The 14,324-nt window shown below is 36.0% G+C and overlaps 3 protein-coding genes across 8 annotated transcripts; 2 read left to right on the top strand and 1 right to left on the bottom strand.

Annotated features, from left to right (window-relative positions):
* Positions 1-2,459: 2,459 nt before the first annotated feature.
* LOC106328207 (jacalin-related lectin 22-like) lies at positions 2,460-5,146 on the top strand. 4 transcript variants are annotated; one of them, XM_013766599.1, is made up of 5 exons: positions 2,460-2,503; positions 3,046-3,251; positions 3,363-3,836; positions 4,241-4,681; positions 4,783-5,146. In XM_013766599.1, exons 2-5 carry the CDS (start codon positions 3,051-3,053, stop codon positions 5,029-5,031), a joined length of 1,365 nt encoding a protein of 454 aa, XP_013622053.1. In that variant the 5' UTR covers positions 2,460-2,503; positions 3,046-3,050; the 3' UTR covers positions 5,032-5,146. The 4 variants fall into 4 exon arrangements, with proteins under 4 accessions (XP_013622053.1, XP_013622055.1, XP_013622054.1 ...); XM_013766601.1 differs by having other exon boundaries at positions 2,489-2,512; XM_013766600.1 differs by lacking the exon at positions 2,460-2,503 and adding an exon at positions 2,516-2,929.
* A 3,076-nt stretch (positions 5,147-8,222) lies between these two features.
* On the top strand, positions 8,223-11,432 carry LOC106336189 (MAR-binding filament-like protein 1). 3 transcript variants are annotated; one of them, XM_013774945.1, is made up of 5 exons: positions 8,223-8,373; positions 8,451-8,902; positions 8,993-10,637; positions 10,715-10,921; positions 11,000-11,432. In XM_013774945.1, exons 2-5 carry the CDS (start codon positions 8,589-8,591, stop codon positions 11,318-11,320), a joined length of 2,487 nt encoding a protein of 828 aa, XP_013630399.1. In that variant the 5' UTR covers positions 8,223-8,373; positions 8,451-8,588; the 3' UTR covers positions 11,321-11,432. The 3 variants fall into 3 exon arrangements, with proteins under 3 accessions (XP_013630399.1, XP_013630397.1, XP_013630398.1); XM_013774943.1 differs by having other exon boundaries at positions 8,224-8,373; positions 8,987-10,637; XM_013774944.1 differs by lacking the exon at positions 8,223-8,373 and having other exon boundaries at positions 8,418-8,902; positions 8,987-10,637.
* Positions 11,433-11,434: 2 nt separating this feature from the next.
* LOC106336190 (CDP-diacylglycerol--glycerol-3-phosphate 3-phosphatidyltransferase 1, chloroplastic) lies at positions 11,435-13,139 on the bottom strand. Its single transcript, XM_013774946.1, has 6 exons — positions 12,657-13,139; positions 12,486-12,583; positions 12,360-12,410; positions 12,182-12,295; positions 12,044-12,100; positions 11,435-11,950 (listed from the first exon to the last, which is right to left on the bottom strand). The coding sequence occupies exons 1-6, from the start codon at positions 13,063-13,065 to the stop codon at positions 11,753-11,755; spliced, it is 927 nt and encodes a 308-aa protein (XP_013630400.1). The 5' UTR covers positions 13,066-13,139; the 3' UTR covers positions 11,435-11,752.
* Positions 13,140-14,324: the final 1,185 nt, after the last annotated feature.

The following is a 14,324-nucleotide window of genomic DNA, read 5'->3' as shown; positions in this document are numbered from 1 at the left end:
TTTTTTGTATCTTTATTTTTAATCATGCAATTAATAAAATTTCAATTTCAATTTAAAAGGAAAAAATTTATTCCTAAGGACTCCATCTTCGGTAACACCATTGGACGAGCAATTTTGATTCGAATCCTTAACTATTCAAACAACAACCAAAAAGAAAAAAAAATTATTAAAAAAATGCTAAGGATTCATGGGTTGGTCTCACCATTGCACATGCTCTTAGCTAGTCTTGTAGCCATTTATTACAGATATAAGTTTTGATTTTTATTGGACCGACTTGTAAATAGACCAATATGAAACATCAGTGTACATGCATTAGATCCTTGACCATTCACTGATACTATTTCAAGCTATGACTAAGATAGTAGAAAGTTATGTCATTTACATTTTGTGGATTAATTTCTTCAGAAAGAATAAGGATCTTCATTTTGATCAAAAAAAAAGAATAAGGATCTTCATATTCACCAAAAAAAAAAACTAATTACAAATACATTTTGGTTCTCTTCTTTCGAACGTTTAGTACATCTATCAAGTAATTATAAACCTAAAGTGTCATACATGAGACGATGTGGCAAAAGGCGATGATTGATGCGAGAGAGGCTTCACTTATCTTCGTTGGTCTCCTTTAGATCACAAGATGTTATGAACTTCATTTTGGCACTATTGCTTTCCTTTTTCCCCACTTGAGTGCACACAAACATTAATATGTCTTTATCATGTACGAGTAAAAAAATCATTGACATCTAAATATCGTTCTCCATGAGCAACTGCATCTTCAGGTTCTGGTATGAAGATACTCGTTGTTGACGCCTGCATGAGGAATTTAGCACAAATTCAACTATTCAAGTATCATATCTTGAGGACAAGGAACTCAACGTTTATATGGCTTTGAATCAAAATGAACCCATTGTCTCATGAAAAACTTAATGGCAAATTCAAAAGAAGACTTACCTTGGTATCAAGAAGCATATCTCCGTTACTGTCAGATATGAGGCTAGCACCATGGGTTTTAGCAATTCAGAACACACTTCCATACCATTGCTTTCCTTTTCATTCAGAACACACTTCCATACCAGTACTTGGCCTGAAGCACCAGTAAAGCCCAACACTTGGGCTAAGTATGAAATTGGGATTGTAGGACGACAACTCCGAGATATAAGACTCACTGACTCATCTTCTCCACATAGAGATCTGCAAATAAAACATGAAAACGTTTTCATTCTATCCATTTTATTTCTTCGCATATTCTATTCAATTGCTCAAACATATCAAAACAGGTTTCATGTCTAATATGTCTCTCACCTGTCACCCTTGTTCTTGTTTGGCGCAGTCTTGTAAAGTCTGAAGAACGGAACACAATTTCCTGATATAACAGCTGCACGAACTGAGAGAGCATGTCTAACTGCTTCATCCTTCTTAGCTTCTTTGGATAATCTACAGCAACAAATTCATAGACCACTAAAATTACTCAGCCTCATGCATATATACCCAATTAAAAGGAGTAACCTCTTCACGTTGGTCACTATTCCTTAACTCCAATACTATCCTCAGTTGATCACTCAAATTTTTCTCCAACTATTTCCAAATTCAACAAATCTCTTAACTTTTAAAATCAACAAATTCTATATATATCCCCATTAACACCTCCTTAGTGTAGAAAGAGTAGTTATGATTGAAGGTTGGGGAAACATGAGGAAACTATACGTGAGCAAATGGCATGAGTATAAATAAAATACTAGTTTTAAAGATTGTTTCTCGTTTAATAATAAGAGAATAGTGAATATAAAAATAATATGTCAAATGAATTAGTTAACCTATAAGATCTATAGACTACAGTAAATGCTCGGTTAAAATATCACTGATTAGGTTTTAAGGAATCACATATATATATTTTATTTTATTTTGCCAAAACTACGAGTCTATTACAATCAATTCCTTAAAAATACTTAAGGTTACAACTATAACATTGATAAATCTTGTGAATTGTAACATCACTTATAATTCAGTTTAAGATCAATCAGTTTATGTCAAATTTTTAGCTTAACTTTTGGTCAGTTGAGCTGATGGTAGAGCAAGCTAGCTACATAGTTTACTGATATGTGAAACGAGAGTGAAGCAGAGAATATATATATATATTGTAAGTAATTATACTAGTGTCTCCCTTCATGAATCATGGCCAAGGCTGAAAGTAATTATACCATATAGATAGATATGTTTGAAGATTGTTAATTATGTATTAAACCATTCATATCTGGACTTCAGAAGTAACATGCTAATATATTTGGCTCGTTATGGACTTGTCACACTCAATTATTGCATTTTTGGTTGCCATCCCTCGTGTAACACGAGTTGGTTACAACTTAAGAGGTACAAGTAACAAACTAAAAAACGTTGGAAACAAGACGACAATTAAAGTGAAACAAACGTATCTACCAGTGTCAATAAATACACATATTTTAACAGCCATGATGTTCACCTCCTTCAATCTCATTCATCTCTGCTCAAGGTTTTACTGGTTATCTCTCTCTCAGTTTGGTTTTTGAAGTAGCTTATTTACATGTTCTACATTTTTGTAGCCCAAACATGTGATTTCCTTTTTATATTTTCTGAAGCCAACAACTTTTCTTAGAAGTCATTCCAAAAACAATTGTACGAAGCTTTACTTTGTTTCTGAAAGCTTGAACTATATATACATTTTTTAGTTTTGTAAACTTCTACATTAAATATATTAGTCTATATAAAACATTTGCAAACATGAATAAAGCTCTCTTTTCTATTTTTGTTTTTGTTCTTGTTTTGAAAGCTATGTTTTCTGGTCTTGCTTGAGAGAGTGACCAATTTAGTGTTCGTAATAGGAAATCTGAACCAACTTGTGATAAAGGAATAATACGTTTTCAGATCGCTGTGTGGGGATCTTGTTTAACATCTTTTGATAACTACCATTATAGAGTGGAATACAATACAAATTTATTATCTTTGAGTAGAATTTAAAACAAATTATTGGTGGATACACAAAATAAAATAATTAGTATTTTATTTGTTTTATAGGATCTATGGCGACTGTGTACCGGAAGTTGGCAATATGCGGCGGTGAAGGAGGAAGTGAATGGGACGATGATGTATACGAAGGTGTAAGAAAAGTCTATGTAGGGCAAGATCTCACACGTATCACTTACATCAAATTCGACTACGTGAAGGTTGATGGCCAAGTAGTAACACGTGAATATGGGACAAAAGATCAAAACCCAAAAGAGGTTCTCCACTGCCATTTTTTTCACATTCTAGAATTCTTTAGGTCAATAGTTTCATTTAGTCAGTTTTGATTTGGTGATTGAATAACTAAATAATGTTTTTGTCATATACAGTTTATTGTAGCTCAACATCCGGACGAACAGATCATAGCTGTGGAGGGAAGCTACAACAAAGTGGGTCTCCTTGGCACGGACGTGATCACATCTCTCGTATTCAAGACTTCAAAGGGTAGGAAGTCTCCAACGTTTGGTCCAAACTTGCTCGGACTTGTGAATGGTACAAAGTTCGAGTTTGAGGATCCCGGAAAGAAAATCGTAGGGTTTCATGGACGTGCGGGTGATGCTCTCGACGCCATTGGAGTTTACTTTGTAATTAACTCTCTCCCACCTTCATTGTCTCCTATTTACAAGCTGGATGCTCAAGGTGGTACAGAGGGACGTGTTTGGAATGATGGCTCTTTCGACGCGGTTAAAAGGCTGCGCATTGGTCAAGATGAGCATCGTATCACTTATTTAGAGTTCGAGTATGCCAAAGGTGGCAAGTCAGAGAAACTTCACCATGGAGTGAAAGGAGGAACACCATCCGAGGTACTTCTACTAGTATACATGATTGGTTCAATAATCTAAAAAGAAGCTATAGCTCCATGGTTTTAGATGTAAACTCTATATTTTATATGTTAAAATGTAAAACAACAAAATCTTAAGTACCAAGTAGTTGTTAATTTAGTGATTCTGAGACTTTTCTGGTCGCTAGTTCAGTAACAGAAAACTGTTCTATAGCCATCGAAAATATGTGGCTATGGACAATTTTTTTTACAATGAATTTCTCATATAACCAACCATGGTTTGTGGACAGAAATTTATATAGCGATGGAACAACAATGGCTACTCCGTGGCTAATTTACAATGTTTTTACTAGTGGTACGACCTATTTGAAAGAGATGATTTACACATTAAACATTAACTTTCTTGAATGTTTCTTCTTGCTGCAGTTTGTGCTAGATTTCCCGGATGAATACATCAAATCGGTGGAAGCAACCTATGATAAGCCAAACCTTTTTAAAAATACCGTCATCACGTCGGTTACCATCAAAACGTCAAAAGGAAGAACATCATCCTTTGGGTATACAAAGGGTAAGAAGTTTGTTCTTGAGCAAAAGGATTGCCCCCTTGTCGGATTCCATGGAAAAGCAGGTGAAGCTATTGATGCTCTAGGAGCATATTTTGCACCTTTGATACCAGTCAAGAAACTACCATCGGTAGGCGGCAACGGAGGAGTTGCATGGGATGATGGTGTTTACGACGGTGTAAGGAAGATATACGTAGGACAAGGTAACGACGGTGTATCCTTTGTCAAGTTTGAGTACATTAAGGGAACAAACTTGGTATCTGGAGATGAACATGGGAAGGCGACAATACTCGGAGCTGAAGAGGTCACTTTTTGAAAACAACAGGATTTTTTTTTTGTTATATACATTATACTTCCCTAAATTATATTTACATTTACCATTGTTATTTTGAGTGTATTTTTCAGTTTGTTCTTGAGGATGGTGAGTATCTCACGGCCTTGGTAGGATACTACGATAAGATCTATGGAGTGGATGAACCAGCTATTATCTCACTTCAGTTCAAGACAAACAAAAGGGAGTCAATTCAGTTTGGAATGGATGCGGGTGAGAAGTTCACTCTCGGGGAGAGTGGCCACAAGATCGTCGGGTTCCACGGACAAGCTAGTGATGTTATCCACAGCGTTGGAGTCACTATTGTGCCCATAACCGAGTGAAATAATCCTTATATTATCTTAATAAAGCAGCCAGTCATGTCGGTTGATGAATAAAGCTTTCAATAAGGCATATGTGTTCTTTTGTATCTCGCTCAATGTGATTTTATTCCTATAAGCTCCTTTTCTCCTCTATTAGATGAATGGAGTAAAAAAATGGAGGGTGCAAATGGTTATATGAATATCAAATAGTTTTGGCATTGTTGTACTGACTAAAAGTGTCAAACAAAAACTTTGGTAGAGAGAAATCCAGCAAGTAAAAGAAACTTACTACATATATTTTAATTGTTGTTTTGAAATTTAAAATTTGCTTCATTATAAGTGCGTTTATATTTTCAATGCATATATTTGTTAATTTTTCTATTTTTATCCATATTCTCTTATTTGATTAATGACCAAATACAAGCAAAAGTTTATATTAGTTAGGGGTAAAACAGAATATTTAGTTATCTTTTTAATATGTATGAAAAAAATTTAAACAACATATAATATGAAACCTGACGGAGTATTGAGTATGAGGGACTTTAATCTCAAATGAGACAAATGGTTGAAAAAAAATCTACAACCACCTATTTTAATTTACTTGGGACAATAATTAGAAAATTACAATATTACTATTAATGAAAGAACAGTATGAGCCATTCAATTCTCTTTTCTCTCTTTAAATTAGAGTCGTCGGATCATAAAAAAGAAGAGAATATGATATTTACGAAAATGTCATTAATGAAATATTAACCATAGTCGTTAGATTATTTTGTCTACGATTTAATCATAGCCACACGATTACATCTATCTCTCCTTCTCTCTTTTCTCTTTTAATCTCAACCGCATGATCATTTCTTCCTTCTTCGAGTACAACTATAGGATCTTCCTTATCTCATTCTTCAATTCGACCGGGTATAACTAGTATAACTCGTACAACTGAACATTTCATAAATTTGACAAAACCAATTTGGTATTCCATATGAGGAAAAATAATCAAATATCTCAATTTGTATGTACTCATAAGTTTCTTTTAATTTATTTGAAGTTTTGGAATTTTTTTTTTGAAAATTATTACAGAACTCCACAAGTTTACATGATCTACCTTATACTTTTAAGGTTTGTTAACTTGTTTGTCCACTAAATTTTTGGAAAACATACATGAAATGTATTTTTACGAAATTGATGATTTCATTGTAATCAGGCAAAGACACGTAAACATAAATAAGTGGTACAATTGATGTAATTGTATTTATTATGTGGTACAACTGATATTTTACGATTTCACTGCCAAAGTACAACTATGCAAAAACTGGTACAACTCAAAAACTAGTACAACTACTTGTTATTTTATTTATTATAAATGACTATATTACCCTTGATGAAAATGCATTCTCAACCATTAGATCATCTCACCTCTTATAATTTGAACCACACGATCTTTCTTCTCTCCTTCTCTCTTTCGGTTGGGACCCACTTTCTCTTTCTCTCAACCCTAGATCATTTTTCCCTTGTTCGATCATGGCCACACGATTTCTATCATTTGTATGTGTATAACTAATATAAATTGTACAACTAAACAAGCGAACAAATGATATAACTAGTACAACTGATATAATTGGTATATAATTTATATAATTTATGTATAATATACAACTGATGTAACTGACACGACTAATAAATCATGTTTTCCATATGAAATAAACAAACAAATATCTTAATTGGTTAATGGTGACAAAATTTCGTTTATTTTAATTGAGAGTTTTCAATATTTTGTTTTATTTACCAAATGGAGATACGGTTTCTCTCTCGCGGTTCCAAGCCTGCTTGGTTAGATTTGCGAGGACCATCGTGGACACCACCATCGAGCTTCCTCTTCTTCGTCATGACTTCACTCTTCTTTTCCATATCTCTCTTCTTATTCTTCACAGTGTATTTCTTCTTCTTCGTTGCGGCACCTTCTTTTTCACAGTAGAGTCCTTTTTGTTCATCGCCGGTGAGTCATTCTTACTCATCGTCGACACTCCCTCTTTCTTCTTTTACGGGTGACTCGTGTATTTGGAACCATGGTTGAATTTTTTTCTGGCTCCGTATCTACCTTTTTGGTCTCGAGAGCAAAAAGATGAAGATGATTTTTTTCGAAAATAGAACAACTAGTATAACTAGTACAACTTGTAACAAATCATTATCCAAATCAAATATTATTAAACATATACTATTCATGTATTTAATACATGCAGGCCAGGAAGATTAGACCAACATGTATTCTTGGTTCTACATCATCATTTTTTTATCATTTTCATACGCTGAAAACAAAAAATAAAAATCACTATATTAATTGCAAAGTTGTACTAGTTATACATGTTTTACTTGTATCAGTTATAATGGTTATACTCATACTATTTATACTAGTTATACTCATTGTTGTTGTACTAGTTGTACCAATTTAAGTTGTACTAGTTGGAGTTGTACTAGTTGTCTTAGTAATACTCTACGTTCTTCTTTATCTTCAATCTTGTAAGTAAAAGATGAAATTTGATTCTAGATAAGATATAATTGATTAAACATGACTATGGGTTGATCGATTTGGGATAAAAAAGAGAAATTTGGTGGATTATTAAAGAAATTTTTTGATTTTGTTTTAAGGTGGAAGAATATTAGTGGAGAAAAAAAAGAGGGAAAAAAAAAGATTAGGGTTAAAATTGGGTCGGGTTTTGGGCCTGGATCCGAGTCAAATCTGGGTAGGATAGTCATTGCATAAACTAGTAAATATGTTTAATTTTTTAGGTCTTATGGTTTTTTATCCCCATTTTTTATTTATTTTTAATATATTTTTTAATTAAAAATAGAAGAGGTCCATTCTAGATTTTTTGACCCCCTTTGTCCTATACGAGCATTTGATCCTACCGGCTAAAACAACTGTGGGATCCCACAGAATGATTAAACATATTTTTAATTTTCTTTTCTGTTAATTATTTATTTCCTATTTAAAAGAGTGACGTTGTAAATTTTTGTTTATATATAAAATTTTGATAGTTTAAGATTTAAAAAAAAATGAAAATATAAAAAACAGATAACAGAAATGGGCCCACAATAAGGAAATTCAAAAAGGCCCGCTCCTCCTCTGGAGAAGGCTTTTATCCGCGCAACGAAAAAAGATTTGAAAATTTCCAGAAAACGCTCACGGAGAAAGCCAACTTGTTTGTCGTCGTCACTCTTTGTCTTTTCGAATCCCGCTATTCAATAGTAACGCTTCTTGCCTAAAGTCGGCGTTAACTAACTCCGTCATAAAACGTGGGTTTTCCGTTTCGGTTTCGATTTCTGGAGAATCTCTCTCTCTCTCTTTTTATGGTAACTTCAGAGGTTTGTGCTTTCAATAGATCTTGTTTTCGATTTTGTATTTCGAATGTTAGCAATCTTAACACTTTCTCCGCCCCCAGGTTCGATGCTCGACTTCAACAAAATGATATATTTCGATTTTGGACAACAGCAATTCGATGTTTACGGATCTGTCCTCATAAGCTCTCTGACAAGTTCTTAGATTCTATTTTTAACCCATCAGTCAGTCAAACCGTTGAATGATTCTCATCGACCAAAGCAAAGTGGTTTTAAGTAGGTTTCACTTTCCAACACTCTTTTTATCTTCTCTCTTACAAACAAACTATACATACATACACCAAATGAAGAAGCTTTTCTTTTTCAAATCGTCATCTGGTAATAACGCCACTGATAAACATATCCTCCGGGAAAAAGAATCAGAAACTAGTCCAAAGAGTGGTGGTGGTGGCCACGCTCTTAGACGAAGCCGTTCACTTTCTTCCGCTGCTTTCCTCCTTGATGGAACCTCCTCAACTGGTACTAGAAGCAGTCGACAACAAACTCATTCATCTCGGTAAAAAAGAAATGATCTTTATACTCTCTTTTCTTTGTATGACATTGTATGTTTTAGTGACTTCTCTTCGTTGAATTGATTCAGTTTCAGGTGTTTTACACCGGAAAGCCAAGGAGAACATGGTCGCATGTACAATGATTCATCTCCAAGTTTGTCATCAACTTGTTCTAGTAATGTATTGGACCGTTTCATTGATGGAGAAGATCATCATAGTAAGCCAAAGAGTGGTTCTTCTTCACACAGTAATCATCACTCAGGGAGTGTCAAAGGAAGGAGGCTCCCACCTCGAGTTCATACCCCTTCACCACTATCAGATCATGTCCAAGAAAATTGCATGAAAGATGCATCAGCTCGTTCACTTTCAAGAAGCGTTGTTGAAAGACTCTCTCATAATAATACTCACGGAGAGTCAAAGGCGTTGAGTTATGACTCGAAAGAACCGATGAGTGGATATTACAGGAATGATCACCACGGAGAGGAGCAAGAGTCGTTCTTGGACGGTGAGAACATGCATGTGGGCACTAATCATGTCTGTAAAGAAGGGGAGCTAGAGAAGAAGTATAAAGAAGCTGAGAAGAGAGTGAAGCTGCTTTCTCAAGACCTGAAAGACCACAAGTTTCTTTCAGGCTGTGACTTTGATGTATCATCTTTGGTTGATGAGGAGAAGATAGGTTTGGCTCTAGAAGTCTTAACTCTTCTTCGGTCACAAATGGATGAGAGTGCTTCCGCTAAGGAAGAAATCAAACGAGCAAAGACTGATTCGGAGTTGCATGTAAAGAGACTAGAGAAAGAGAAGAGCGAATTACAGTTTGAACTTGAAAAACAGCTTGATAGAAGGTCAATGGAGTGGACTTCAAAGCTGGAGAGTTTCCAGATGGAGGAGAAGAGGCTGAGAGAGCGTGTCCGAGAGCTCGCTGAGCATAACGTCTCGCTCCAGAGAGAAGTATCAACATTCCATGAAAAGGAAACTGAGCGCATCGATATGATGCGAAACATGGAGGAGAAAGTTAATGAGCTGAGTGAAACAGTAGAGGAAACGCGTGGAGAAAACGAGTATCTGAAGCAAAACCTCTCCAAGTTACAAGAGAGTTACAATGGTACGACAGAAGAGCTTGATTGTGTAAGAAGAAACTTTGAAGCCAAGGAGATGGAATGCAAGGAGTTGCACAAATCTGTTACGAGGTTGGTAAGAACCTGTGGGGAACAAGAGAAGACGATTACGGGACTTAGAGATAGTCTCTCCAAGCAACCGTTAGAGAAACATGAAGAGATGGTGAAGGGATTGCAGATGGAGCAGATTAGGCTGACAGGGGTTGAGTTCTCACTCAGAAAGGAGGTGGAGTCGATGGAGATCGAAGCTGATTCGCTACGTGCTGAGAATGTTTGTTTGCGGGGCTATGACACTATGACAACTTTCAAGCTAGACAATGAGATGAAGATGCGTGTAGGACTCTTGCAAGACCAAGGGGTTTTGATGTTAAGTGAGACCACGCAGCTATGTTACAAGCTGCTCAAGTTCATCAGAGAGAGATTATCTGAGGACATGCATAATAATGGATTGAGTGAGCAGTTTCTGATTGAATCTGAGATGAATGTCCACGGAATACGGCGTGGAACCGAAAGCCTCAAGAGGAGTTTGCAGACAGTCAACAGTTTATTGCTTGAGAAAGCCAATGAGATTGTGTCAAACTCAGAATCACCGATGTCTACTGAGACAAACAACCTATCAGTAGAGGTGAGTTTCATTTCAACATAGGTTTATTACATGTTTGTCTGTGCTAAATGAATCACTTTTTTTGTCTGAGATTTTAGAAACTTCTGAGAGCTGAACTTAGAGCAGAGACTCTAGTTACGAGTTTGTTAAGAGAGAAACTGTATTCCAAGGAGCAAGAGATCGAACAGCTGCAAGCAGAAGTAGCAGCAGGTGTACGAGGTAACGAAGTTCTCCAACGTGAAATCCAGAACGTCTTAGACAGCCTATCAATAAACACACACCAATTAAAAGACCTCAAGATTCAGGTACTTCAGATTTTACTTTTTTTTCTTTACGACTCTCATCATAAGTGGTTAATTAAGCTCCTTGAGTGTTGACATCAGATGGTGAAGAAGGAAGAGAACGTGAAGCGGCTTGAAGCCAATCTCCAAGAAGCTGCTAAACAATTGGCTAGCATGAAAGTTACATTACCAAAAGTGTTGGAGGAAAGAGAAGAGATGTGCAAGGAAGTGAATGACTGCAGAAAGAGAAACATGGATTTGGAATCAGAGAAGGAGATGTTGAAGAAAGAGGTGGAGAGATTGGAGGAGGACACACTCCTCAAGGAAGGTCAGATCACGATACTAAAAGACACGCTTGGAAGCAAGCATTTTGATCTCCTCTCCAGTCCCGACTTCTCATATAACGAGTTCTTAGTCCAATAAGACAAGATAATAGATGTATAGGCTTATGTTCTTTCTTTTCTTTGGGCCTTATAGATTTGATATACATGCTTTCTCAAACTTTTTGATAGCTAATAAGATTCACCCTTTGTGAAAAAACATAAGAAACATAGATGCATTAATGTAAAAGTTTATTGGAACCAGTTCCAAACCAATCTACAATACACCATGATTAGGCTTTTGAACCAAGACTATATACCATATGCGTTGTAAAACAGCAGAGGAAAGCAAAACCATCTACATATTGTCAAACAACCTACACTTTCTTCAACCTAATTGATCAATCAATCATTTCCCTCTGAGATCACTGCTCAAGTGGTGCAGCATTCAAGTTTTGTGCTCTTATAAGAGACCCTCTCCATCCATCAATGCGTATAATCCAAATGCAGGTCAAGGCAAAGACAAAACCAACGATTACTTGAGTAGTACTTTCCATATCTTCCTCATATAAACAACTAAAGACCAAACCGATAGTCCTGCTGATACATAAAGCAAGCCAGCACCAGAAGCTACAAGCCATCCAATATTGCTATCCCGGCTTGCGAGAAGTATGGTTAGTGCTGTCATCTGCGTAGCGGTTTTCCACTTGCCCAAGTTATTTACAGCAACAGCCTGGTGAGCACAATCAATCAACCAATGCCATTTCATGATTCAGTAAGAACATTAACAAAACAAAAAGACAGATGTTGGTGATTTAGCTTTTACCTCTAAAAGCTTTCCATTTTGAGATGCAGCCCATTCTCTGACTGCAGACATTGTAATCTACGTGAAGATAAACGTCTCATAAGTTAAGGATACCTCACTCACTCTGCAAGTGAAGGACATTGAGGAATAATATCTTACCTCTCTACCAATGATTGCAATAGAAGGCACCGTCAATAACCATGGAACTGGTCCTAACACAGCAACTTCAACAGGTTTTGTACAGAGTAAGATCAATGTAGCTGCAACCATAAGCTGGAGACCCAAAATACAAATCAGAAACATATGATCTCAATTCCCACTAAAGACAAGTGCACACCTTATCAGCAACTGGATCCAGAAAGGCACCAAACGCAGAACCTAACTTCATCTGAAAAACGTTCATGATCCGACCGTTAACATTGCAATGAGATAATACACAAGAGTTGTGATATAAAGGAAGCACCTTTCGTGCAAGATAGCCGTCAAGCCAATCTGTAATGGCCGCTACAATGAAGATGCTTGTAGTCGCCGTCGTTCCCCACGAACTATCAGCGTAAAAGGCTACAAAGTAAAGACAAAAGGAATCAACTTTACATGAAAGACAATGTTTGTTTGCTGCAACAAATGAACGTACTTGCGACGAGAAGTGGTACGGCAGCAACACGAGCAATGGTTAATACGGTGGGCAACGTAAGAACTTTGGAAGAGGGTTGCGGCGGTGAAGAGTTCTCATTGCCGTCGTCGTGGTTGTGACCGTTGAAGCTGTTCTGAGCCGCCGTGAATGCGTCATCTTGACCCGCGAGGCTTGATCGGGTAGACGAAGATGGTCCGTGTTTCTCAGAGGGAGACGAGAAGGAGGAGAGGCGGCGGTGGTTACATGTCTGAATCCGAAACCTTAGAGGTGTGTGGGAGGAGTACCGGGAAGGAAGAACGCGGCGTGAGGAACGGCTAATATGCGCAGGGTGAGAGAAGGATGCGCGTGGACGTAACGTGCGCCGTAAGCTGACATCGACGATTAACGAAGCGAGGCTGGATCTGAGCATGGCCTAAGGTTTTTGATTTGGTTTTGTCTGTTTGAGAAAATTGTCTGGAAAAGGTTAAAATCGGAGAAGATGAAGTCGAATAGATTCAGACGAAAGTGACGTGGATTCATAAGGGTAAATGTGACTTTTATCATCGGAACTTCACAGTGGACTTTCTAATTTAATGAGGCCCACACGAAGTATTAACTAGCCTAAGGCCCAAAACAGGAGACAAGTTCAGTTATATATATGGAAACCTTTCAAAATTTTATAGTAATTGAACACCCTAGATAGTACTCCCTCCGTTTCAAAATAGAAGATGTTTTAAGGAGTTTTTGATGTTTCAAAATAGATGATATTTTCATATTTCAATGTACCTTTTAACTTTATCAAAAACTGTGTAACCAATCATATTTTATATTCTGTTTTATGATTCGTTGAATAATTTTTAATTTATATTTTAATGATACTTTTTAGATAAAAAAAAGTTTCGTAATAGTTGTGTCCAATCTAAAACTTCATGTATTTTGAAGCAGAGGGAGTATTAAGTGTGTATTGGAAATGTGATTAAAACTTAATACATTGTAAAAATATTCAAATAATTATATATGGCTTAAAATCCTCAAACAAAATTCTTAAATTAAATTAAAATTTGATTTTTGGATTTTGTTTTTAGAATAGAAATGACATGTGTTTGATTTTAGAAGAAGAAGAACAACAACTTTTTTCTTTGAAAACGATATAAAATTTGGTTTAACTGTACCCAGAAAAAAAAACATGTTGTTTGATATAAGGACTTATTGGTGGAATAATAAAAGGGAAATTAAATTTAGAGAGAGGGAAAGAGAGAAGTAGGAAGAGAAAAAAAGAGAGAAGTATACAACAGATGTATACAACAAAAAACATCACATATATATATATATATATATGAATTTATTACATGCAAAGCTATATTATAACAAAATGGCTGGTATAATACAAACATTTTAATACCAAGTTAGCCGATATAAGCTTGCAATACTAATATCTGCTAGCTATTACGTAAACAAATTATTCTTATAAATATTAGTTACAATTATTATGTATTTAGTAGTTTTAGAAAGTAATTGAAAATTTAATTCTTATTTATTTCCCAGAGAGAAAATCTCGTAATCTCAACCCGCGCGACATCTTCTACCACTACCAGGTTCACAACCCGGGTTAAATGGTTCATCATCACCTCCTGTCTTGCATGTTCCCGAGGCACAACTCTTGTGGTGGTGATCTTTGTCCTTATGTCC

Source organism: Brassica oleracea, chromosome C3, assembly GCF_000695525.1.
Source record: "Brassica oleracea var. oleracea cultivar TO1000 chromosome C3, BOL, whole genome shotgun sequence".
Taxonomy (NCBI): domain Eukaryota; kingdom Viridiplantae; phylum Streptophyta; class Magnoliopsida; order Brassicales; family Brassicaceae; genus Brassica; species Brassica oleracea.
The sequence above is the reverse complement of the archived record's forward strand: the minus strand, read 5'-3'. Positions and strand labels throughout refer to the sequence as shown.

Bases quoted from the DNA above. Each gene is read 5' to 3' on its own strand.
- LOC106328207 (XM_013766599.1), top strand. From the start codon at position 3,051: ATGGCGACTGTGTACCGGAAGTTGGCAATATGCGGCGGTGAAGGAGGA. The intron at 3,837-4,240 runs GTACTTCTACTA...TTCTTGCTGCAG, and splicing joins AAGGAGGAACACCATCCGAG to TTTGTGCTAGATTTCCCGGA. The intron at 4,682-4,782 runs GTCACTTTTTGA...TGTATTTTTCAG, and splicing joins CAATACTCGGAGCTGAAGAG to TTTGTTCTTGAGGATGGTGA.
- LOC106336189 (XM_013774943.1), top strand. From the start codon at position 8,589: ATGATTCTCATCGACCAAAGCAAAGTGGTTTTAAGTAGGTTTCACTTT. The intron at 10,638-10,714 runs GTGAGTTTCATT...CTGAGATTTTAG, and splicing joins CAAACAACCTATCAGTAGAG to AAACTTCTGAGAGCTGAACT. The intron at 10,922-10,999 runs GTACTTCAGATT...TGTTGACATCAG, and splicing joins TAAAAGACCTCAAGATTCAG to ATGGTGAAGAAGGAAGAGAA.
- LOC106336190 (XM_013774946.1), bottom strand. From the start codon at position 13,065: ATGCTCAGATCCAGCCTCGCTTCGTTAATCGTCGATGTCAGCTTACGG. The intron at 12,584-12,656 runs GTACGTTCATTT...TTTACTTTGTAG, and splicing joins CGTACCACTTCTCGTCGCAA to CCTTTTACGCTGATAGTTCG. The intron at 12,101-12,181 runs GTAAGATATTAT...ATCTTCACGTAG, and splicing joins TTGCAATCATTGGTAGAGAG to ATTACAATGTCTGCAGTCAG.